Below are 25,144 nucleotides of genomic sequence, written 5' to 3'. Positions count from 1 at the left end.
TTTCACGTGATCTTTTCTGCTGACATTTTTCTATATACAGTATATTGTTTTCACTTTCGAGTCAGGTTTTCTTGACACCTTTCAGGTTAGTGTTGGAGCCTGAAGTCACAGTAATGACTGTTCGCCTCACATTGCTTCAACCAATCATACATACCAGTTGTGATTATCAGACCTCATATGACGCTGTTAGGGAAAGGGAAAGATATGAATAATATGAATTGACAAACTAGATGTTTGTCTCCTGAATGATTTTCATTTGATGCAGTTTATTTTGGTTAAACCAATGTAAAAACGTGTTCATGGACATAGATGTGCATATACCCATCCACCACTTAAATTATCATTTTGTATCGTTTCTGCTCTGGCTAAACTCCTCAGAATTGTAATATTCAGTTAGGACATACTGGTTATTCCTTCTCCCTCGTCACTCTTACTTTCTCTCTCTCTCCCCTCCCCTCCTCAGTCCCTGCTCTCCCCCACTCTCCCATACCTTAGGGGCATGTCTCTGACATGAGATGAAGCCACGGCTTCCCTCCCTTCTACCTTTATATAGAGGTGTGGGGTCTAATGAAAGTGAAGCGATGGGGACTGGGAAGAAGCTGAGGGACTGTGTAAACCGTAGGGGTCTTGGTCTGGAATTGGATAGTTAGAAGGTTGCCACAGTGCATTAGTGTAGGGGACATGGACTGGGAATGTCGGGAATGGCTTTTTCCCTCAAGTGATTGGGTCCCCTGTCACCAAGCCGGCTGGTTTAAATGATGCCTGATTAATTCAATGAGCCACACACTGCGCATTGACTGATACGGACTCCATACAACACACCAATCCCCCATGTATTACTTTCACCACAATTGCAGCATGAATCTGTTCAAGACAGTTTTGATTATCCAACGGAACAGTATTACCCACAGTGCAATAGTTTGCTAGTCTATCATGGGCTTTCAATTCCAAGTTCAGTAATTGGCTTCATTGTAAAGGAATAGTTGAAAAACTCCCACATCTGGTTGTGTTTTTCAGAGATTGTTGGTTGTGTTACTCTGCAGGTCCATCACGAGCTCTCATCTGGCTTTGTGTGCTTCTGCCTGGCGTATCGATATGATGAAACAGGGTGTAAACACAGCAGGCAAGCCTCCAGCACTACACTAAACTACAGTACATCTGAGAGATTATCCAGGTATTCAGATGTATTAGAAACTATTTCAAAGGATTAAAATGTTCCCCTCACCTAAAGTGCGACATCAAATACAGTTTCTCCACTTCGGGCGGGTAAGCGGATTTAGGCTCTCTTTCATTATTTCTTGAATGCTGTTGAAACAGCCCAGGACAGACTGGCGTCGAGATGTGAAGAAAGGATCGATTCCTTCTGCTTAGAAGCCGACAAACGCAGAGCCCCACGCCTTCATGCCGATGCATTAGAAGATTAAAAGTAATGTCTGGACGTGGCAGTCGCTTCCTAATTGATCCTAAGCCTCCCCCCCACACAATCTCCACTCCCCTCTCTGTCATCAGATAAGGTGCTGCACTGTATCGATCCCTGACGCCAATTTCTTGATTGCAAATTCTGATGTGTAGAATCCGGCCTAATGCCATAATCATACACTTGTGATTATGGGGGAGTCTCTTCTAATCAGAAATCCAGGCTGCCGTGCCAGAAGGCAGCACGGGGAAGCAATCAGTAAGTGATCGTTTAAGGAAACTCAGTGAAAATATCCACCAATATTCTTTTCTTTCTTTCACTGCAAAGGCATGATCCTCAACTGTGATTACAGCAAACTATGTGGATAAAAAGCCAGAGCTGTTTAATGTCAATTGAAATGAATCTCTAGTAATTGCTATTTGCACGTCAAATTGGTGCATTCATAGTTTAAGTTGTGAACTTGTAGCTCGTTTATTGCAGTGTGAAGCAATCACAACAGTAAAGAAGAGATCAAAAACAGCTTTGGACACAGTCATAACTATTTTGGAAAGCAGCGTACCTTATTTTGGTGACCTATTATCTAATTGATGACATTGGCCTGTAGTTATTTTTTTATAAAGATGCGCTGATTTTGCTCGGTAGCATTGACATCTCTGGGCATTTACTTTAATAGTGTATCAAAAGTGCAGCCGAGGTCACAGTTAGAAGCTGACAGGGTGACTTATGTTGTTTCCCCTCTTGACACTAGCTACTGGCCCAAGTATCTAATTAGCTTAGTAAAGTGGTTATGTACAGTGGGAGGTAGAGCATGGATGCTTCCTCCAGAGCTCACTTTTTAATAAGCTGATTCTTATTTTTAACAGAACCGAGAGACTCCGAGCACCCAGCTGACCTCCGTACTTAACATGTGTTAACAGCCAGGGCAGCGGAGTAGAAAGTCTGGCTTTGGGAAAGGAAGAGAGGAGAGAGAGGGTGTGTGTGTGTGTGTGTGTTTCAGAGAGAGAAAGAATAAACATTTCCTCACAGAATATACGCCACGCCCTTAAATGATGATGTTTTGCACCCCTTCCATATAAAAACAATTTCCTTTGTTCAGTTTGCATATCAAGGTGCAGCTCCACCCCAATCTTGAATGCAATCTTCAAGTACTTATTGTTTCCTGCTTGACTCTTCCCTGCAGTATGTCAATGCAGTAAATAATGCTAATAATTTCAGGATGTTCCCCTTGACAGGAAACTGGCTGTTTTCTTTCAACAGCTCATTCAAAGACTCATGTGGCGCATTGTTTTTTGATGTGCAGCAATGAGGTACTTCAACTGCTATTGTTTAACCTATGGGGAATAGAGTTTGATGTGCCATCTTCACAGAGATGGAAATGACAGCAGTGTGGATGTGCACACACCTTTCAGTGGTATTGATAGGTTAGCTCTCTCGTTTGTTGATGGTTTCAATGTTGCTCATGTTTTTCATAAAGATCTGTAGGAAATTGAGCTATTCCCTCAATAGTGGGAGCTGAGAGACATACCAGGTTTTCTGAAATAGTCATATCGAGCAATCGGGTATAGAAAGAGCCCTGATTCAAGTTGCAAATGAATGGAGACATCATTTGTCACTTAATTTGGTCCTTGAAATGTTGATTATGTTGTTATCAAAACCACATTCAACTTTTTCAAATTGTATTCTGTAGTTCAAAATGTATTATACTTAAGGTAATCATCATTTTTAAGATTTATTTTGTGTTTGTGAAGTGCTAACATTTACATCAGAATGTGCTGGGTGTTAAAAATCACCTAAATGAGCTATACTTGAGACACTCATTGTCACAGTAATGCATTTCTCCCTTTAACAACATACATATGTACAACACAGCCACAATGAAAGCACCTTTCCCTTTGAACATGTGCTTGCCTGCTATGATGGCTCATTTCAAATAATGGCTTTCAGGAAGTTGTCACAAAGCAGCACAAAGATCAATTGGGTAAATGTTTCCAAAAATGGGTCCATTGGAAAAGCATGTGATACAAATCATGCATCACAGTTAATGCTGTTGATAAATGACTGCTTGTAGTCAAAAGTAAACAGAAAACATTCATTTGCCAATTGTTTTTTTTATTTTGAATATGATAGTACATCAACATTTAGATACCTGCTGTACTCGCCTTGTTTCATGTAATCTTTCCTCTCTCTGCCTCTGCTCCTCTTGCAGGCTGATGTTTCCTCAGCCTGCCTGCAGAGGGTAGTCACTGACTGTAATAGAAACCCCTCACCATACCCTCATTTCATGTAATAGCCAGCAAGCTTGAACACACATTCTAACACAGAAACAAACCTGCCTCTATCTTTACACCATAGTTTAGATTCAAAGTATTACATCTCTATCTGATTTAGGTAAGTGTGATAGGAAGGGAAACAAGTGATCGTCATATGTGATTTAAACAAATAAAATAAAAAGATAAACCCCAGTCGCAAACAGGTGGGGCTTGTGCAACCCGGTACCAGGTTGCAGCAAACATAAACCAGGGTTGCCCAGATGAAACGAATGGGATTTATTATAAACTGCTTGTCAGCTGAAATACACACTGATCCTTTTTTCCACGGGACTGGGTGGGGGGGGGGGGGGTTGAGTTGCTACAGTGATGTGTAGTTTGCCTTCTGTTTATTTGTTCTCTTGAGCCATATTTTGGAGGAGACGGGCATATCTGTACATGTGCTTGTCATAGTAGCGCACTCATATTGGAATATGATGTGGAAGCTTTAATAATGGATGTGAGCAGCAGCTGGAAAGGTGGAAAGGCATTGATTTATACCCACAGGTTTCCTGGGATTTGTATAGGATTGGCTAAATGTCATTACACTGCAGGTGGGGAGGTGATGAACTGTAATAAACTTTGATGTGGATGGGTGTGTGTCTCCTGTCATTGGCTCATAAACCGGAACACTGTGACAAGTCTCAAAGATCTACTACCCTCCCACCACCTGTCATCTTTTCAAATGCATACGGCAAACACGACCACGCTCGTGAACAGATATCTGAATGTGTGCAAGTACAAATGCATACGAATCTGCGAATAATTCAGCCTCCAGACTTCTATGGGCAGAAGTGTTTACCCTAAATGATGCTGTGTGTCAACATTATGAATGCATAGTAAATAATATTGTCTTGTCCCACTTCCTTTCAAATGTCAAGAAGTATTGATTTACAGTGTCCATGCATTTGTTCAAACATATAGCTGAGCACGAGCAACGGATTGATCCCCCTTATTAATGTGCAGACATTTGAAGGTTTCATTTTAACACTATACTGGCGTACAAATCAATGGCTTACATAAATGAGTTTTCAAGTTGTCAAGTTTAATCAAGACGCATGCAAACATTTATTTTACAGATATCAGCCCCTGTCACAATCTAACAATGAATCCAAGATTTTTCTAAGGTCTGGGAGAATCAATGACCTACTTCCACCTTTTAAACAAAATAAATGTTAGTGTTGCAGCAGAATTATTGTAGCATCTATTTATTAATTTTTAATTGCCATGATGCTTTTTTTGGTGGAAGCATTATCTGATACTTCTCAATAGCTGCCGTCTCACTTTTGCCCAGTTGTTTGCAGTTTTCCTCTAAGAGTGAGGAAACGTTTTAAGTTTTATTATCTTAGAAAGTGCTATACGATATTGCTCACAATTAAACAAAAATAAAGAGATGCTTCAACCAGGGATTTTGGGGCTGTGATGTAGATCACCAGTTGACCTCAAGGAATAGGTTTCATTGTTTTTATGACAAATATTGGCCTGTGAATCACGATTGTTTCATCTCACTATCTGTTCTAATAGATTTAAAATGGATGGTCTTTAAATGTAATTATTTTCAATAAAAGGATAGTAGCTCTAATATTTGATCATCGAATCTACTGTGCCTCGCTGATGTATGTGATAAAACATTAAGCACCTTAAAGGTTATTTTGTTTGGTAGTATCGTATGATTTCTAAATACTGTGACGAGTGATACTGTATGTCAATCGAACCTCACTTGTAGAGTAGATTTTGGTCTTTACTGTAGCTTTATTGGCTTCACTTAAAAACAGTCTCCCTATGCCATTATCTGGCTTATTCTGCTGTGTTTTGAGAATCAAACTACTGCCTCCTAACACCATCCAATTCTTCCTCCCACCCTTGTAATCTCAAATGAGCAAATCTGTCCTTGTTTCCTAACAACAAAGAACTGCAGTGGATGCACCTTGAAGGTCAAGTCCGGTTTTTTAATGAATTGGCTTGGATGTTTCTTATAGTGTTGCCAGGGCCCACATTTTGCGAAGTGGGACATTAATATTCACACTTGTTTATCTGCCATTGTCTGGTTATTATTCTCTGGTTGTTATTGTCATGTTATTCAGATCCAAAGCTGAAAAGCTTTGTAGGATAGTTGTCAATTACTTCATTGTTCCAGTGTGGGTGTCTCCATTAAGGAGTCCAGGTGCATTGCAGAGTGCCACTTGGGAAGCAGCATTCACTTCAGTCATGCAGGCACTGAGCCCTCACCAGGGGAAATAGAGTAAAGCTTTCTCAGATCCTCTGGTTCCAAGGAAGTCTTACCAAAAGTTGTCAATACCAAGCACAAAAGGGAGGAGAGGATGGCAAGGTCCTTGACTTTTGATCGAGGAATGCACTTGATGATAAATTACTTTATCTTTTTTTAATTCTCTTGCATGTTGGATAATGATGTTTTTAGTTGAAAACACTCATCGACATCCCCTCTCCCCACAATTCTTAGAGACGCTCAAAGCTTTTCACACCCCAGTGCCCATGTGCATTCCCCGTATTTTCCCAAACTGGGCCGATTGTGTGCATTTACAATGCGATAAACCTCATTATGTAGGCCCACTAACCAGTTGCGCATTATCTGAAATGGTTTATGGGGCTTATACAGGCCAATTTACCACAGCACTTGGTTCCATTGTTGGTCCATGAATGCAATGCTTGTTTTAGCCTGACTGAGCTAATGTTACTCCTGCTCAGAATAAGGATGCACTCTTCCTTTGGAGTCTTTGTATTGAGGTGATTAAACCCCAGGGATTTTGCGTCCACGGCGGGACATTATTACTGTCACTGGTGCATAGCGAGTTGAATGCGCCTTTATGCATGTTAATCATGCAAGTTTTGCACTTGTGTTACACAACGGAAACACTACAGCGAATAACTTGAACACAGCAGAGCTACAGTGTTTTTAGAGATGCACAGGGTAAAAAAAGTTAGCCAATCTATATTTCTGTAGATTGTGTTATGAAGTGATTCAACTAAATCAATATGAAGTCTTACACATGTTGAAATTAAATATGGATAGGGAAGTGAAAATGGACCCAGCTCAGAGGTTAGAACAGCTGCTTTGAGCCCTTGCTTCTGCATGTTGCACGATGACAAATTGATTCTGCTATTGGTTTCATGGCAGACGTGTTTAGAGTTGGGTCCAACAGAAATGTGATCTGTGAAGTTTAGCCAATACAGACACCTGTAAAATGAAGGCTGCATAATCACCTTATGATCATGATATCCAGAACAAATTGTAGAACTGATGTTTTTCTACTGATGTAGAGTTACATTTGATAATCTAGTGTCCCTCTCGATTCACATCTGCACTGGCAGCTGAGCCTATATTCTTGTTTATCTCTGTGCTCTGTTCCCACTGCTACCACCATCCTTCCAAACCAAAATTCCATTATTGTGACAACTCTCTGAGGTGTTTGTAGATGCAGTGACAGGCAAGTCATACTCACTCACTGCATTTCTCTTGAAACCTAATCTCCAGCATGGCCTTGCTCACCCACTGATGGGCAGATAGTGGTGGGAAAAGCTGCTGATACACTTGCTGTCACCAGCTCCACTTGGAATATGTCTCCTCTCATTAGTGTTGACTGTGTGCTTTGGTTTTATAGTATTTCGCTAGTGACCTGTGGTAGAGGAAGTTAAGGCAGGGCCATGATGCTCAGTAGCACATGATTGCGTCAGGATCACGTCTGTCATCAATACACCGGCTAAAGCTAGCACTAAGTGGTGTTGCTCCACATAAAGCCGTGTGTATACGCAGAAGGACTGAGGGGCTATTTCATATTTGTGGTTATTGATCACAGCCCCCGTAATGCAATTTCACCATCCCTTTTCCTCTTAGCAAATATTGGGGTTAAAGGGAGACCGTAACCCATCGTAAATCCTCTTCCTTTTCCCATCTGGTTCCTCTTCATAGCTCTCTCTCTCTCCCTTTCTCTTTGTCTCCCTCTTTCTGTCTCCTGTTGCCCATTGGGTGAGGGCCCGGAGCAGTAAAGTCCTCTGGCTGATGGAATTTTATGGTTGGTATCTTGGCAGACTCCTTCATTTCACTTTTATCCTTGTCAGTCTACAGACAGCCCAAACATGTCTGTATGGGAAATCATAAAATCCTGTCCCTGTTACCAGGCACATTTAGATAACTAATTTTTAGATCAAATTATAAATCTTTTAACTTGGCTTTCTGGGTGGCTGGCTGTCTGGCAGAGAGTAGCCTTCCGAGCAAAAGTCTGAGCAATCTCTGCCTATTCATCAGACTCTTGGAGGTGGCGTATCAGTCTGTAGTGACTGGCAGGGGTAGTGGAACCAGACAGAGTTACGGTCAGCTAAACCAAATGGAATGAGATGAAATGCTGTGTGATTCTGGGGCAAGTAATATGTTCATGTTCTATTACCCACTGGCATGATTGAAAGTCAGATACCAGTAGCTTGTGCTTCTCATATGGAATATTTTGTTGAAGTGGTGTTGCAAGGGACACCACTGGAAAAATACACATCTACCCCTGTCTACTCATACATCTACATTTTGACTAGACATGGTTCGGACATACACAGATGACATAACGTGCCCACCACAAACATTATTTTATGCATGTGTATAAGTGTCTTTGTGGGGGAGATGAGGCAAACTGAAAGTTCTCAACTGGTGATATCTTTCTGCATCTGTTTTGTCTTTATACAATTTGACAAACGCTGCATATTCTGATAGAGCTAGCATCTTATGCTATTGTCTCGTGACAGGATTGGCATTGGGGAAATTACCAGTTCATTTAAAGTGGAGATGCCTCACCTAGTCATACTCCAAACCTCATCCTCTTAGTCCCCCCCTCATGCTCTGTTTTCTAGTTTTGTTGTCTGACATACATTTGCAATATTAGATATCCTTCAAGCATGTTGTTTTTTCTTCACAAGGGTGTGTGGTGGTACTACCATGGGAAGCTCTTCAAATGAAATGTCTCTCTAGCAGCAGCGGGTTTATCCATGAGAAAACGTACATCACACACACACAATCACATGAACACACAAATGTACAGAAATAAATGTCTGCCTGCCTCCGCTTTGAAGCAGCCATGCCAGAGCTGCCTGTGTGTTACTAAATCCCATTCTCAAAGAGCGTTTTGCCCCCCACGTCTGAGAGGCCCTTGGCATTGGCAGCAAACACACACACCGCGGCACATACACAAACACAATCTACATGCCTGATGCAATGTTCAGTCACTTTTGGGTACATGAAATAGCACCGCAGTGTGTCTGCTCCTACTGTATTAGTGAAACAGTACGTTTACACTTATACAGTCCCTCTTCTTGGGTTGTTAACTATAAACAACAATAAGTAAAAAATGTTGTACTTTTACACTGCTGAACTATTGTTTTAGTATTGCCTCATTCAGTTGTTTTCCTATTTCCTATTACTCTTCTAAGAAATATGTATGACAGCAGGAGCTCTCACACTGAGGGCCTATCTAAACCTCAGGTTTTGAGAGAGCATGAGGATCAGTGAGATGGGGCTATGGGTAGATAGATGGAGGGATGAAGGAAGGCAGTGGCCCCATGAGGCACCTGGAGCTGTGGTGTTAGATATATGGTGTGTGTGTGTGTGTGTGTGTATATGAAATCCTGCCGGCTAGCCTTTGGCATAGTCTGCTGTGTTTGTTATGTACATGCTCCGTGTGAAAAATCACCTTTACCCACAGAAAGAAGCCCAATCTTTTGGGCCATTGCTTGTCAACATACATTTTTGAACCCAATTCTTACATCAAGAAGAGTCAAAATTGAAGCTGTAGATTTCATTTGCAATTGGAAGTGTTGAGTGGTCATTATTTGAGAGAATAACATATAGACATAGACATAGACATACTTTATTGTCATTTCAACAAGACACAGAGTGTACTATTACAATTATTTCGTTTTACATATACACCGTATGTGTTGGGGAACAATTTGATATTTTCTGGATCTCAATGTTTGTTCTCTGTTCCAGAGCTATCTAGAGTCCTTGCTCCCGAAGTTTGCTCTCATTACCATGTCTTCCATGCAATGCAGAAATCCCATGGCTCAGAACCTTTAGGCTTTGTTATTTTCAATAGCCAGCCCCCTCCCAGTATCATGCTAAGCCCTTGTTGGTAGGGTTGAATTTGAATAAATTAAGAGAAAGCAGCCTTTCCCTTTGTACCGTTATATTTTGGCGTGAGCACACATTGGGCAGCATGTACCCTATTCCTCCATGTCCTGCCAAGATCAACAATAAGGAATGCAGTGATGGAGCAAATAAGTATAGGAAGAGATGTCATTACCAAGCTGTACCCCAGGGTTTAGCAGTCACTGCAGAGGTTAACTGGTCTTGCTGCTCTGTGCCTGTTGGCATGACTACCATTTCCCAGGGTGTTTTGTGACCCCCCTCCTGGTATTCTCAGGTCTTCCTGCAAATTTCATTCATATGGTGGCCAATGGAGGCACCCCACTGTGCTGCATCAAGTGGTGAAGAAGCTCTACATGCCTCTATCTGTTGATGTCTACCCTTATGAGAATATGATATCCTTATTTCATTCTAAACATGAGAGATTACTTGAAGTATGTGAATGGTTGTAAAAAAAGCAAGGGACTCTTTTGGGGAAAAAAAAGAAAGCCTAACAATAATATTATAATCATACGGCAATAATAATAAAACTCCTCATCTCTCTTTTATGACTCTCCAATAGGTGAGTTGTTTCTGCATTTCAGTACTGAATAGAGAATAAGTAGTAAAGGCAGCACACAAAGCGGCAGGCAGGGAGGGCCCTGCTCTTTGATGAATGTCTCTATCTCCCAGCATTAGGTGTTCTATTTTTCACTGCAGGCCCTTCGGCCATGCTGGAGAGAGCTTGGGCCTCACATGTGCATTCGTGCAAGGCGTCATAATCCTCAGAGATGGTGACTAATCCGGGCCTACTGTCTGGGGGCGAGAATGTCCGCTACCAGCACAGCCAAAAGGTCACACCTGTCAAAGGTTGGGGAAAGAAGAGGCTAGCACTGTAGTGGCCTCTGCAAAAGATACAGCTTCATAGTGTCTCAAATAGTTTAGTTAGCTGACACGCATTGACAAACGCCATGTGTGTGTGTGTATGTGCGTCTGTGTGTGGACTGCAGTTATTGAAATAATTACATTCTCCCATTTCATCCTTGCTGATCTACTCTCCCTCTCAAGAGCAGAGTCTCGCTAGCTGCACCCTCATCTCACATTTTGCGCAGGTTCAAGTTTTTAATGAATTCACCCAAGGTCACATAATGTCTTTTGTATATCCCTAATTTTTTTGGCGTGTGGAATGGTCCATCAGTTTTATTGTAAATCTTAATATTGATATATTTCAGGGATATTGGATTTGCAATATCCTTTTAATTAATCATATCCTAACAAACTTTACCATACCTAATAATAATAATAGTCTTTTACTCAATGTAATATGAATTGTCCCCTCTGCCATATTACCTGAGAAGAGCTTCATTGTTCTAGTTCTTATTAATCTTGACATTTGCATTGGCTTGGCATGGTATGCATATCTTTTTCCCATATCACGGATAAAATGTGTACGCTCTGTATTTAGCTGCATATATGTAAAGCCACTTATTCATTGACTATCTATACATCCTTTCTCTGAATCTCCTCTTCTCACAAAATATGTCGAATCCAGTCTCGGCTTCCACCTCTATGACTGCACTGTTGACATTATACCAATGTTCCTGGTGCATGGGAGGCACCACTGCACCTGCACAACATCAGCTAGGCAGCGTGCCATGGCTGGGGCCTCGGCCTCAATTCAACAGGCAAATTAATCTTGCTTTGTTGGAGTAGTCGAGCCCAACCTGAGGGAGAGTTCATTTAGCTGTTGCTGTGCTGATGCAAGGTCTTTCTCTCAAGTTTGAAGCCTACATTTATGGGCATTTAAAGATCCCTCCCTCCATTATTAGGCAGGGCCTGGACAAAGACATCATGATAAATAGGTATTCCTACTGCTATTGAATTGGCCGCAGATGGAGACAAATTAATAGAGTGGATATTAGATCATAAGCAGAGTTGTGCAGCTCTATTTGTTGACCTATCCAAAGCTTTTGATACTGTCGATCATCACATTTTGAAGCAAAGGCTGGTCAGTATAGGCATGTCCAGCCATGCAGTAGGGTGGTTTGTAAACTACCTCTCTGAAAGGTCCCAATGTGTTCAGTTTGATGGGCTGTCTTCTGAGTGGCTAAACATCACTAATGGTGTACCACAAGGTTCAGTTTTAGGTCCGCTATTATTCTCTATCTATATTAATAGTTTAGGTGAAAATGTGGAAGGAGCAACCTTACATTTTTATGCGGACGATACCGTTATGTACTGTGCAGGTCCCTCGATTAACGAGGCTGTTGTTAAATTACAGGCTGTTTTTAACATTATTCAGGCTCAGCTCTCTGAGCTTAAGCTTCTTTTAAATGTGGATAAAACCAAGGTAATGCTCTTTTCTAAAGCTAAAGCTAAAAATACACCAGAGACTGCTTTGGATATTGTAACTACGCAAGGAATACAACTTGAAGTGGTTACCTGTTACAAATACTTGGGTATCTGGCTTGATGACTGTCTCACTTTTAAACTTCATGTCAATAACCTGCTTAAAAAGCTGAGGGTTAGGCTAGGTTTCTTTTACAGAAATAAGTCCTGTTTCTCGCTTGAGGCCAGGAAAAGGCTAGTCACTGTGACCTTTTTACCTGTGCTGGATTATGGTGATTTGTTATATATGAATGCACCTGCCAATTACCTGAGCAAGTTAGATGCTGCGTATCACAGTGCACTGAGATTTTTGACAAATTGTAAAGCACTTACGCATCACTGTACCCTGTATACCAAGGCGGTTATGCCATCACTTACTGTACTCAGTCACTGGTACTTTTTCATTTACAAAGCCATGTTGGATAAACTACCATCTTATATCTGCTCCCTGATCTCTCTGCGAATTGAAAGTACTTATTGCCTGAGATCGCATGCTGTGGTTTTATTAAATGTGCCAAGTGCTAGGACTGTCTTAGGGAAGAAAGCTTTTAGATGTGCAGCTCCACTAACATGGAACAGTCTGCAAAAAGAATGGAAAATTACCAAGCTAGTACCACTACATGTTTTTAAAGCTCGGTTGGATGCTACAAAATCAGATGCTGTTGGTACCTGTACATGTGGTTAAATATGTAAATTGTAATCCCTGTACATTTTGCTGTATGATGTCCTTTTGTTGTTCTGTTGTTTATATTTGTATGTCTTCTTGTGGAACCTTCTGCTGCAGGTCTCCCTTGAAAAAGAGATCATTGATCTCAATGGGATTTTACCTGGATAAATAAAGGTTTTGAATTGAATTGAATTAGGAGAAATGTTTTATTCTTCCTGTGACCTCAATATGAATTAATACAATATTGCTAGATTAGAAGGGGAGCCCCCTCAGGTTTGAAACAAACATATAAATGGCTGAAATCACATTGCAATTGCATCTACATCTATATCACTTTCTATGTACATGCACACAAACACACTTAAAAGGACAGAAATACACGGCCATGCACACACTATCACCTCCTTCTCACATACACCACGTGTTTCACTTTCAGCGCAGATCACCTCTCTCACCCTTATCTGTTAGCTGTGCTGTCTGTGATGAGAGGATAATATTTCAGTATGAGATTTCATGGGAAGATATTGGATAGATCATGTTTTTCTTTTGATGGGGTAGCACCAGACAATTTGAAATCCTATTTATCTAGCTAACAGGGAAGAGGAGAGGAAATGTATCTGTGGTTATTAGAGATGAGACGACCCCAATACAGACATGAGAAGGAGATCAAAGCTGACCGCCTTGGAAATAATAACTGAATCCAATGTACCCAACCCACAGCTTTGAGGTTCAGGAAATGCAGAGCTCTTCCTTGTGATATTGGACGTGTGCGAACAGCGTATGTGTGGGTATTTGTGTCCACATCTTGTGTGTTTACCTGGTCAGAGCTCAGTCTACTCCCATTTACAATGCTGTCCAAGTTGAGGGTCAGTACTGCAAACACAAACATGAGCACAGATACAAACACACTCGCATACCAGCCATTCTGCTCCTGGCAAGGCCCATCTCCATTCTCCCTGGACTGCCATTGTCGTAAATCATGCTTGTCCCCTCCATCAGAATCTGCCCACAGAACCTGTGTAGGGATTGGCCATCATTAATGTCCCTGCCAAATCATGTTTACCTGAGCCGAGTTTTTGTCCTGCCTATTATTTTCCTCTTTTTTATGTATTGCACATTCTGGGCAGTTTGTTCTCAGGTTAGAGAGGATGACTAGGGCATGATGGGTTGTGTGTGCTGTACTGATAAGGGTGCACACTATTTCAGGAGCAGGGGTTAAGTAAGGAAGGTTACAAATTGCTCCATTTCTTCAATGAGCACCACTCTGTCTGACTATATAGGCATGCCCAGTCAAGCTGTGGTGGAGTGTACTAAATAATAAAGTCAGTATACTCAAATGTTACACTGCTTATAAGTCAAGATAAAAGTTTATAGGGCTCTGTCTGCACAAAAATTAAGGGTTATAGCGAAATCAGGTTTTTTCCAGTACGAGGCTGTATAGGAAAAACTAGGTACTTCCTCCTGTGGAACCAACACAACAACAAGACTGCTGTTGACCTTTGGTCATGCAAGAGTGTGGATCACCATCGGAGCACCCTCACATGCAGTAGTAGGGGCAAAAGGCCAAGGCTAAGGTATCAGAGCTTGATTAACCTCACATAGTTTCACAAGGAGCCCAACAAAAGGCCAACACCAAGATGTGAACCCACTAACCGCAGAGAAACCAAAGCTGATCTGCAAATTACACGCCTCAGCTAATCATAAGAGAAAGCTTTTTGTGGGGATGATATAATGCATAATTACAAATGCTCTCTATTGATGGTAGAGACAAACTCACCTGCCACCATGGTGATACGTGTGCAGCAGAACATCAGAGAAGTTATTGAGGCTTGCCTGCCTCAATAACTTATTACAAATGTGTCTAAACAAACCTAATCCCATTCCTCTCACTAGTGGAGGGTTCTACTCATGATCTGTTTTCTGAAATTGTGACATACACATAATCTCTCGCAACTTTTTAAGTCAACAAAGGGTACTGAGGTGTTGTTTATTCTATGAACTAGGAATGTTATTCAGCCGAATCACCTGGGAAAGCAAAGCAGAAGAAAAGACTATCGGAATGACCTGGACCTTTTGCCCCCTTTGCCTGTTTGCACTATGTATGATTTATCAAGGCTAGTCCCTTATAGAGAGGGTCAGCCAAGAAGGATTATCCAACAGGACTCATATTAGAAACCAGTGTCAGTACTTGTGCTCATTTATTCATTGTTTGTTTATTTCCAAACATTTGTTGTATTCCTTCCCCAAACTTTTAGTCAGTAGTTGCAGCTCTTGGCTTCATACCCCAACTCCCAGAGCTGAAAACAAGAGCACACGGTTCATTAGGCCTTCACGCTGCAATCAATGCAGCAGAGACCTCATTGCAAAGTTAAATTAGATCCTATGTGACTTACCCTGCTTAACAGCTCACTTGTTAAACCCCCCCCTTATCACAACAATGAGAGTACATGAGTGGGAACGAAGCGTCAAAGTAGATTGAAATGCTTTTCAGGTTTGTCCTCATTTGTCATTTTCAGATAACCATGGATATTTGAGTACTTTCTCACTTAATCTACATATGAAACACTGTATGTCTTTGTCATATCAGGGAACTTGTGAGACAGCATTGAGCCACCTGCTGATTTGTAATTGATTGGAGCAATGTTGAATTGCATTATCATGATAGCATGGTGGGTAAATCAATACAAGGGCTTATTTTTTGGATGGGTAAGAGGTGGGGGTCTACACATCTCCATATTGTTGTCTGAGCTTTAACTAACAATACCTATCCATCATCTGACTTTCAGTCTGTTAGCATTCTTGTTTTTTATTTAAATGTATGTTGGTGTTTTTATCTTCACAGCAAGGAATAGTAGTTTTCTTGTGTGACACTGCTGCAAGTGAACTCAAAACTTAAGATTTATTTCTGCAGAGAGTGTGCACTCAATTCTACTCTAGCCTACTTTTCTCACTCTCTTCTACCTGACTTTCAGCGAGCTGGCTGACATCTGCTCCTATCTTTATAGCAGTGTCGTTGAAATTCAGTGCAGACACAAGTCAGGGAGAACTGCTCAGAGGAATATTCTGCACTACTCACAAACAAAACCCAAAATACGTTCATGTACCAACACAGGCACAAAATAACACACCTACTAAAATGCGAGTAAAACTTAATATGTGCACATACACACACTATTCTGAAATTCAAGCTTTACAGCTTTTCCTCTTGTCAGACATTAATTAGCTGTGGCATGAATGGACTTTCGTTAAACATATACACACAAATGAAACATGGTACTTACAAATAAGAGTAATTGAGTTATTTGAGTTACATTTTCGAACATTCTTAAACACAGTCTTGAACCCCAAGTGTGTGTGGCTGTGTATGTGTGTGTTTGTGCTCCAGGGGTTGAGTGTGTTACCAGTGTAACTTGTATTCGGATGCGAAAAGGCTTTTTGAGCTGTCCAACAGCTCTGTGAGAATCAATAAGTCAAGGCCAAAGTTCTGACCCAAAGTGTATACTGGCATTAAGGTTCCAGGGCGTAATTTCCCTCTTTAAGCAGCAGATCACGTAGCAGCTCCAAAACTGTGCTGTTTAATATCCATCTTACAGTCTCCTCTGGTTAAAAGTTACAATGGTTCAGTTGGTTGGCCCTTTTATGTAGAATTTTGATGAGTGATAGTTTCAGCTTCACTTTGTCAGGAAGTAGAGTTTTTGATTTTAGCCTCACTTAACTGATCGAGACTGCTGTACCTCAAGGGTCATGCAAGTGTCTCGCCTTAGCGGAATGTTCTATCATTGTGAATATCTTTCAGTTACTTTTTGAAAGCCTGATGATAGTACGTTGTTGGTCAACTTTCAGTGGGATTAAAGCCAGGAGAGTTTGCTGACGTTGCCTGTTGGCCTGCCCTCCCCCTTGTCCATATCTGGGGCACAGCCAGAAACACGGACATTGTGTGTGTGTCCCTGTGTGTGTGTGTGTCCGTGTGTCAGTGTCCAAGGCATGAACTGTCTGCTGTGGGTCAGCCAAAGTGAAGAGAGGAAGGTGAACACATTCACCCTTGTTGTTTGTCACGTAGGTGTCAAAGTGGAAGTTTCACAAACAAGTTAACCTTGAAACAACTTCTACTTGACTTTGGTAGTATTTAAGTAGCAGGAAGTTTCAAACAAAAGTGCTACATACTGTATGTTTCATCATTATTATTACTTGCCAAACAGTTGCCATGTAATACAATGTAGTTAGGAATTTGTTGTCAAAAAACTAAGGTAACCACATTGATTTATTTTTTAATTTGAAGACCTTCTCTTGCATTATGAAAACACATACAATTCATAACAACATACTCAAGACAATTGTATTATTTGTGATCCAAATGTAGTCAAAGATAACATGTATTAAATCTAGCTTTTCAGATGTAGTTCTTGTTGATAGGGCTTAAAAATGCATTTATTTGTCTTTGTCCATTATTGTTATTGAATGTGTTGATGTGTAAAGACATGTACCACTTCTCAGTAAGAACAGAAGAATCATTTAGTTATCACCACAGGACAATGCATTCTGTTTAAAAGTACATGACCTGGCTTTATTACAAAAAACATATTCCCATATAAATTCTAGTTCTGAACAAATACATCTCATTATATTACCCCATATTTATACGTGACCTTTTAGTGTATTTATGCACACACACGCACATGCACACGCACACACAGAGACGCAGACACAGACATATACACATATACACATAGACACAAATGTAGCATATCCCTGCTGGTTATTGAGTCACCCTTACAAATTATTGTGGGACTGCTTGTGTTTGAAATACAAATAGGAATATAAACATATCCCCATGTTTTTGTGGTTGCTTTTGTCACTGGGTGTTCTTCCTCTGGTCCTTTAGGATCCACACACACAAACACACTCACCATGATGCCTTGGCCACTGCCCAGTATTATTTACAAAGTGAACCCTGCAGTGTTATTTTCATGCTGTTTCCAGCCTATTACCTTATTGTTTCTTTTTGTTTTCTTCACAGTTTGCCTCTCTGTTGTTGTGTGCCTGTCTTGTCTGACACACGATGTAATGCCACCACCCTGATTATGAAGAGAATGTTGTAGGCCTAATTGTGTCCGTGTTATCAGCAACGTGTTGTGCAGACATGAGGGAACACAGAGGTTTGTAGATTTAGTTTTCTGGCCCCACCAGGCAGAAGATAATGGAATAAACTAAATACAAAAAGAAGAAAAATGCACACAGTGCTTACAGATGTACACATCTTTTTTTGGCTGTCACCCAGAGTTCAAACTATTCTCAGTGGACAGACGGATAGGAAAACAGAATTGGGAGAATAAAGAGGAGTAAAGGGACTGAATTAGAGAGGAAGGGGTGAACTGCTTGGCCACATGGTCTGTTGGGAAATCCCCCACTGAGCTGGGAGCCCTGCGCCCTGCTGGCTAGATGACATGTCTTATCAGCCTGCAGCAGGACTCATTGTCCAGCCAACCAGCATCTCAACTGATCCGTGTTGCTTTTGACCTTAACCACCACTGCCACCAACACATGGCAACTTTTAGATTGTGTTAAATGTAAGATTTCTAATTTTTATAACATATCTTACGTGTGGGTCTGTGTGTGTGTGTGTGTGTTGTGTGCAAACCCTATTTCTCTACACAGTTGTGTTGACAGCGCTGTTCATAGGTCATGTTTGTATCATAGGGGAAAGGGTAATACGTGTGGCAGTTGGATCTACCTGACTGTCTTTTAGCAATTATTGCAGTATCTCTCCTCTCAACTAATCTACCAACCACTAATGAGCAGGAAATTAAGTTGTAACGTGGCTATCATACAGCATGATATGCACTAATTGCTCAGATTGTATCTATATATTTTTTTTACAATGAGCAGTAGGCTGCTTTAGTAATTTTCATTAACTACACACAAAGAAATAACAATTAGATTCTTCATTATTTTTTGTCCGGCATTTTTTAAACGTGAGATGGGAGCCGGGGGTGCGTGTCTCAATATGTCTGGTTATATTACCTCTCAAGAACAGGGTTGTGGATATTATGTGAAACATTTGAATGCACTTGGGTTTCCTAAAACTGCCCTTCAATGCCCATTCTTTGCCTAACACACCCAAACATGTGTTCTTGCCTATCACTCTTTCCTCTTATGCAGTTATTTCTGCTGGTCCAACCTGCAAGGTGTTGTTGTTAACCTTCATGTGTCCTTAGTCACATTGAATTTCAGGAAAGGTTGAATGAGTTAAAGCAAACCCTCTCTCACTCAAACACATTCTTTACAAAACAGTTTCATTCAGACTCTCAAGTTCAAATAACCAGTAAATAGACAGAGTTGTTTCTTTCTACACTCTTGGTTAATACATTTCTGCTTCTCCTTAAAATAAGGCTTCAGAATAAACATGCTGCAACATCCGTGCCCTTGTTAAAATAGCGTTTAGTGCTGCAATGAGTCACAACATTGAATTAGTACAGTGGGGTCAGGGTTTGTTTGGTGATTTTGCTTTAAAGAAACCAAATACATTCAGACACAAAGCTTTTAATGACTTTTATACAAGGCATCTAAAGAAATCATTGTACCATGTTAATCTCAAACTGAGATGAATTACAGAGACACGAGAGATGTTCTCCTGTTCTTGCTTCACTTTATAATTGCATTTCTTGATCACGCCGACAACAGATGTTGTCTAAACATTGTTCATAAAATTGCAAATACAGTATGCATATGTCTGAGAGACAGAGAGATGTAGCAGGGCAGACTGAACGAAAGAAGCAATCAACTATCTCCCAGCTACGGCTTCCAGGCCAGACACATTGCCGCCATGTGGTTTTTCCAGTAAGCTGACAAAGAAGCTGAATAATGTATCTATCAGTTGGCCCGAGTGTACCGAGAACTAGGCACTGAGGAAGCTGCCAGCTTGTTATAGGCTCATTACAGGTGAAGATGACATGTGGAGGTGCAGCCGCCTTGGCATTGTCTCCCTGCCCTGCCCTCGATAGAAAGCACAGCACTCTGTCACTCCCCATGGCATAGAGAAAGGCAGACAGAGGTGATCGAGGAGGAGGGAATGAGCCTCAATGCTCCCCTAACCCCCCAAAATGAAATTGACAGGCTTGCTGAAGTAATTGCTCCCAGCACTATTTTCTTTGGCAGGAAATACTGTTATCGACAAATAGGGGATTCAATAAGCGGCAGGAGATGAGGCTCTAGGCCGTGGTCAAATGGCTGTGTCTGTCCTCTACTGTTGAGGTTGTCTCTTGGTGCTCTATCTCTCCACCCTGCTCTTCCTCCTCCATATTCTTTCTCTTTCTTTTTGTGTCCAAACCCTACTTTCTCCCTCAAACTACCTCTGCTTCTCTCACTTTTTCTAACTGCTTCATCACACACCTCCCCTCACAACTAGGGATGGGTATCGTTTGAAATGTATCGATTCCGATTCCGGTTCTGCTTATCGATTCCGGTTCTTATCGATTCCCCGTTTCGATTCCAAAATTGTAAAAGAAAGAGGTCAAACGTTTAGATAACAAAAATATCTTTATTCTTTTAAGCTTTAACTGACATTTTTACAAATAAAAAATATACATGCAATACAAATGTATTGCACAATAGCTGTGCTTTATTTTAACGGAGCTATGCCTGTGGCAAGCTATTAACTGGCATTACACTGTGCCTTGTCTTTTTCTTTTTTAGTGTAGTGGAGCCTCACTTCAGAGCGTTTACCGCGACCCATCTTTGGTGTTATGAAGTGACTGAGCTCATGAAATGTCTACGGGAGGGCGGGGGGAGCCTCGCTGCGGGGCAACTGTGGACCTCTGTCGCCTGTCAGCGCAACTTACATGATGCCGTTTAAAAAAATGAAGGGCGGTGCCGGCCGTCAGCGAACCAAGCCGGCCGTCAACGGCCCGCTGACGACCGGCCGTTCTGTGATTCTCCAGAACACACAGATGGCCAGTCCGCCGCTGATTACACCGGGTCGCTGCGGCGCAGACGGACCCGGTGGAATACAGGGTCTACCGCGTTTAGGAACCGTTAAGCAGAACTGAAATTGTGTATTTTGTATGGGTACCCGGTACCCGGCATTTTCTTATCGGTTCTCATCTGGAACCGAGTTTCGGTTCCTAACCCTACTCACAACATCTCTTTCCCTCATCCCTCCATCTTCCCTTGGTGCTTTTCTCTGGGGCCTCTTTTCTGACAATTTTCTTCTGTTGACCATTTTTGTGAGCCTGAAGGGGGGAAACTCTATTACACAGTAGCCAGCAGGTAATGCCCACCTCCGTCTAATCCTCAGATTGTTTCTCTACTGCCAGTGTGGTGGTGTAATGTTGATATTATCCCAAAAGGATTCCATTGATTTGGGCTATGGTCATGAAAAAGCAGTTTATGGTCAGTGTCTTTGGTTTCCAGAGGTCAGAGCATGCGGTGAAACCAGAGCCATAGCTTTTCTGGACATAGTGCAATGCCTGCTGGGAACTGCTTGGAAGTAAGAAGATAAATACAAAGTGGGCGATGTGTTTTCCTCTCACAATGCTCTGTATTATTGAGGAAGTGACAAACTGAAAATGCAGCCACCTTATCAGCCATATACAAATATAGAGTTGCAGTGATTTGCAATTATTCTTTTACTGTTTGTGTTCAAATAGATGTTATTGAGGCCCTATTACCCTGCCTAAAGTGCATGCATTTATAGTTGACTAATTACTGGTGTCTACATGCTCAATGTTGCAAGCTGTCCTTGACATTACATTACATGTAATTTGTTAGACGCTTTTATCCAAAGCGACTTACTTAGCGACAGTACTGTGGGCAATCCCCACAGGAGCAATTTTGGGGTGAAGTGTCTCGCCCAGGGACACAACGACATGCTGACTGCAGTGGGACTCGAACTTGCTACCCCCTGATTCGAAGTCCAGCACTCTATCCACTGAGCCACAGCCGCAGACAAAGCTGCTGAGAACATTTTATTAAGCTCTCCAACCAAGTCAAGCCTCTGCTAAATGTCAGGCCATTGGTCTTCAGACTTGAATGAAACCCACCACTGAACTATGTAACTAACCGTTAGGTGGAGCAGTCTACCTTCACCCTGAATACTGGAATAACCAGCACTACTGCCACCAAGAAACTGAATTTGGCGAACATTGCTCCCAGGGAAGTGCTCAGACATCAGCAAAACTTTCTGAAAGCACTGCGTTGCCAGGTCTTTTGTGCACTGTCAATAGTCCGTTTCTGAAAAAAAGCAGTTCCTCTCAGGAATTTAAAGTTTTACATCACCGTCTTAGTTGAACCTTGAAAACTCATAAGCCCAGAGAGTTCACCGTCTTTCTTTCTGCTCAGACTATTGAGCCTTCACACAGTTGAAATTTGGTCTTTACAATTTTCATTATTTTCATGGTCAATTGTAAAAACTAGTGAAAATGGTGTTGGTCAGAATTTTGCACGAAAGGGCCCGGTTGTAATAGTTGAAAAATATAGATGTAAGGAGAAGGATTCTTACCTCTCCCTATGGTGTAATAAAACTACCTTCAGCCTTCTAAAAGCTTAGTCAGACACTCCTTAACATTCACCCAACGGTGCTTGAGAAAAAGATGAATGGCATAAGTACGTATAGATCAAGATGAGAAGGGTAGAGAAAAGACAAGAATCACACAACATTGATTCATTGCACCATTTAGCTATTAAGCAAAAACAATTGTGTGAAAGCATACTGTCTAACTTTTTTGGTAGTGTTAGTATCACAATAGCAGAACAGACACAATGTATAAAAACCATGCCACTACTAATAATAGAAAACTGCAATATTGGTTCATCTGTGCACACCAAGAAGAACAGAGACATTTAAGTAGAACAGAATAGATCTTTGTTTTTCTGTTTTATTTCAGTTTGATGTGCCTTACAAAAACCCCTCTCATTAAGACAATAATGGCTGTTTGCTTTTTCATTTTCACTGTCAATAATAAACAAGACGTAGAAGATAGCAGATTGATGATCCTACGGCAGCCTTCAAGAAAACACTATTTGACATTTTTGAACCAATCAAACTAAGATCAGTTAAAACCTACAACACATAGTTATTGGCATTTCGCTGTAGACTTCCTCTGCTTTTTTCAACCGAACAATATGGTTCTTTCATGTTGACTGTGCATTGCAGGAGAGCAGCAGGCCTCTCTTTTCTCCAGATAAATGAGCTAGCTTATTACTTCCCAAACTGCCTATTAGCACAGCTCACTTTGTGGGGAACCAGCAGTCCAGGGATGATCACAGTGAAAATGATTTTGTCTAGCAGTCTGGCTCGGCTTAACTTGTGATGTTGTTTTGCAGAGAGAGTTTCCTCATTTTGTTTTGTACGGTCGCTATACAAAGCCCCCGTCCAAAATGTAGCTCATTTTGACACAAACAAAAAAAATACCAATTTAACACATATGTGTCGGAGTAGAGATAATTAAGTTGAATTCATACATTTGCCTGAAAAGGTTTTTGTCATGTGTTTTCCTGCACGAAAACAAAGTCAGGCCATATATTCAATCATTCTGCTGCTTTGGAATCAAGCTGCAGCTAAATGTAATTCACGGGGTTGTCTACAGTGTGTGCTGGGTGAGTGAGTTTGTTTCCCTGCTGGGGTGTAAGTGTGTGTATTGCTGCCAATAGGTAGTCTCAGTGTGTAAGCATCAGTGTAGCAACATGTCCCTAGAGGCTTCTGTGGAGACTATACACAAGAATCCATTTATTTCAAGCAGGAGCTGCCGCTGTGCTTGGCTCTCTCTGCGAATAGTCCATCATTGCAATATTGGCTGATTGAGAAAAAACTGATGTTGGCCAACACATCACTAGATGCTCACTTGTCCTTTTACCAAAACACAGACATTTTTGCCAGCTTTTATCACTAGCATTGTGAGAATCCAAAAATATGTCAAAACACGTCTCAACAACTAACTCTACTGAGAACACCAGACCCTCACTAACATTAAGTCCTCTTCATGTTGTTGTTGAGTATGTGGTTGTCATCAAATCATGCATGGATGACGTCCTTTGTGTACACGTTTGTATTTGATTATCATTTTTGTATTAGATCGACCTACCGAGGTAATATAGTGTATGTTTGTAATCTAAACTTTTGATATTTGGTTTTCAGGGTGGACTTAGGAACAGCAGGCATGAGAGTACACTTTCCTCCCAAGAATATGTCCACGAGCTGCGCTCTGGCATCACAGAAGAAAAGCTGCTCAACTGCCTGGAGTCGCTCAGAGTGTCTCTCACAAGTAACCCTGTCAGGTTAGTAACTCAACAAATTCACACACTGCAAAACTAGCCTTTGCCTGGGAATGTTGGGAGTGATCTTTTCATGGGCTACGGACTAAAGGCTGTGGTTTCTCACCTTGTGTCTTTGATCGAGACGTCTGAAGACTAAAATCTTTCATCCGGTTCCATCAATATCTAAGAAAGTGGAATATGGCTTAAAACTGGAGAAAGAGAGCATTAATGGCAGACACCAACGATGCTGACGCACGCACTTAGGTGATACACCACCATCACAAAAGACCAAATGAAAACCCTGACGCACAGAATGATCATTTGTTGTGTGTTTGGTAGAGTGAAGCACAGTGACGAAGCTCAGAGTAAGTGGCTAAGTGCAAGGACAAGCTGTAAGCAAAGTAATTACTAATGCTATTTATATTTGTTTCTGTTGAGCAGTATTTGTATATCAGCAACCGCGACTTTATCAGTGGAATGAACACTTCTCTAAAAAAGATTCTATACAAATTGAACTTTGTAACCTTCATGAAAGTAGGATGAATTGCAATACTGTGTAGGTGTACATTAGCAACTTAAGGTATACGCACCTGAAATGTACTCTTGAAATTGAATCATCATACTATGTATTTTTCAAGCAATACTCATCCAAATGAAAATCACGTCACTCGACATTAAGCAAGGGAGGTGTCCGCTGGAAATGATTAAATAATAATTGTATGTATGTAAAGGCCTCTCATTGGACTGTTAGTTGAAACAAAGCGTACAGTCATGGAGAAGGAAAATGGCCAGTTGTTAGGAACCAAACCTGTATTCCAACAAATTATTTTTGTATTCGGCTCTGTCCTGCTCAGCCTTGATTGGCTCTAAAATCTTTCATTACCAGATTTCAATGGTTTTATAAACCTCGTCTCTAATTTCTAACAACATTCTCTGACTTCTCTCTTTAAATGGGATCTCCAATTTTGATTTGGTCCCACTAGTGCTGCAGA

General features: G+C 41.2%; 1 protein-coding gene across 10 annotated transcripts in view; it reads left to right on the top strand.

Moving 5' to 3' along the window:
• The window catches only part of diaph2 (diaphanous-related formin 2), a 402,550-nt gene that overhangs the window by 67,888 nt on the left and 309,518 nt on the right, over positions 1-25,144 (top strand). For all 10 annotated transcript variants that reach the window (XM_034208121.1, XM_034208120.1, XM_034208122.1 and 7 more), the window contains one exon: positions 24,034-24,173. In XM_034208121.1, coding sequence (XP_034064012.1) covers positions 24,034-24,173 — 140 coding nt within the window. The remainder of the gene's footprint in view (positions 1-24,033; positions 24,174-25,144) is intronic.

Source organism: Gymnodraco acuticeps, unplaced genomic scaffold (assembly GCF_902827175.1).
Source record: "Gymnodraco acuticeps unplaced genomic scaffold, fGymAcu1.1, whole genome shotgun sequence".
NCBI classification, from domain to species: Eukaryota; Metazoa; Chordata; class Actinopteri; order Perciformes; family Bathydraconidae; genus Gymnodraco; species Gymnodraco acuticeps.
The sequence above is the reverse complement of the archived record's forward strand: the minus strand, read 5'-3'. Positions and strand labels throughout refer to the sequence as shown.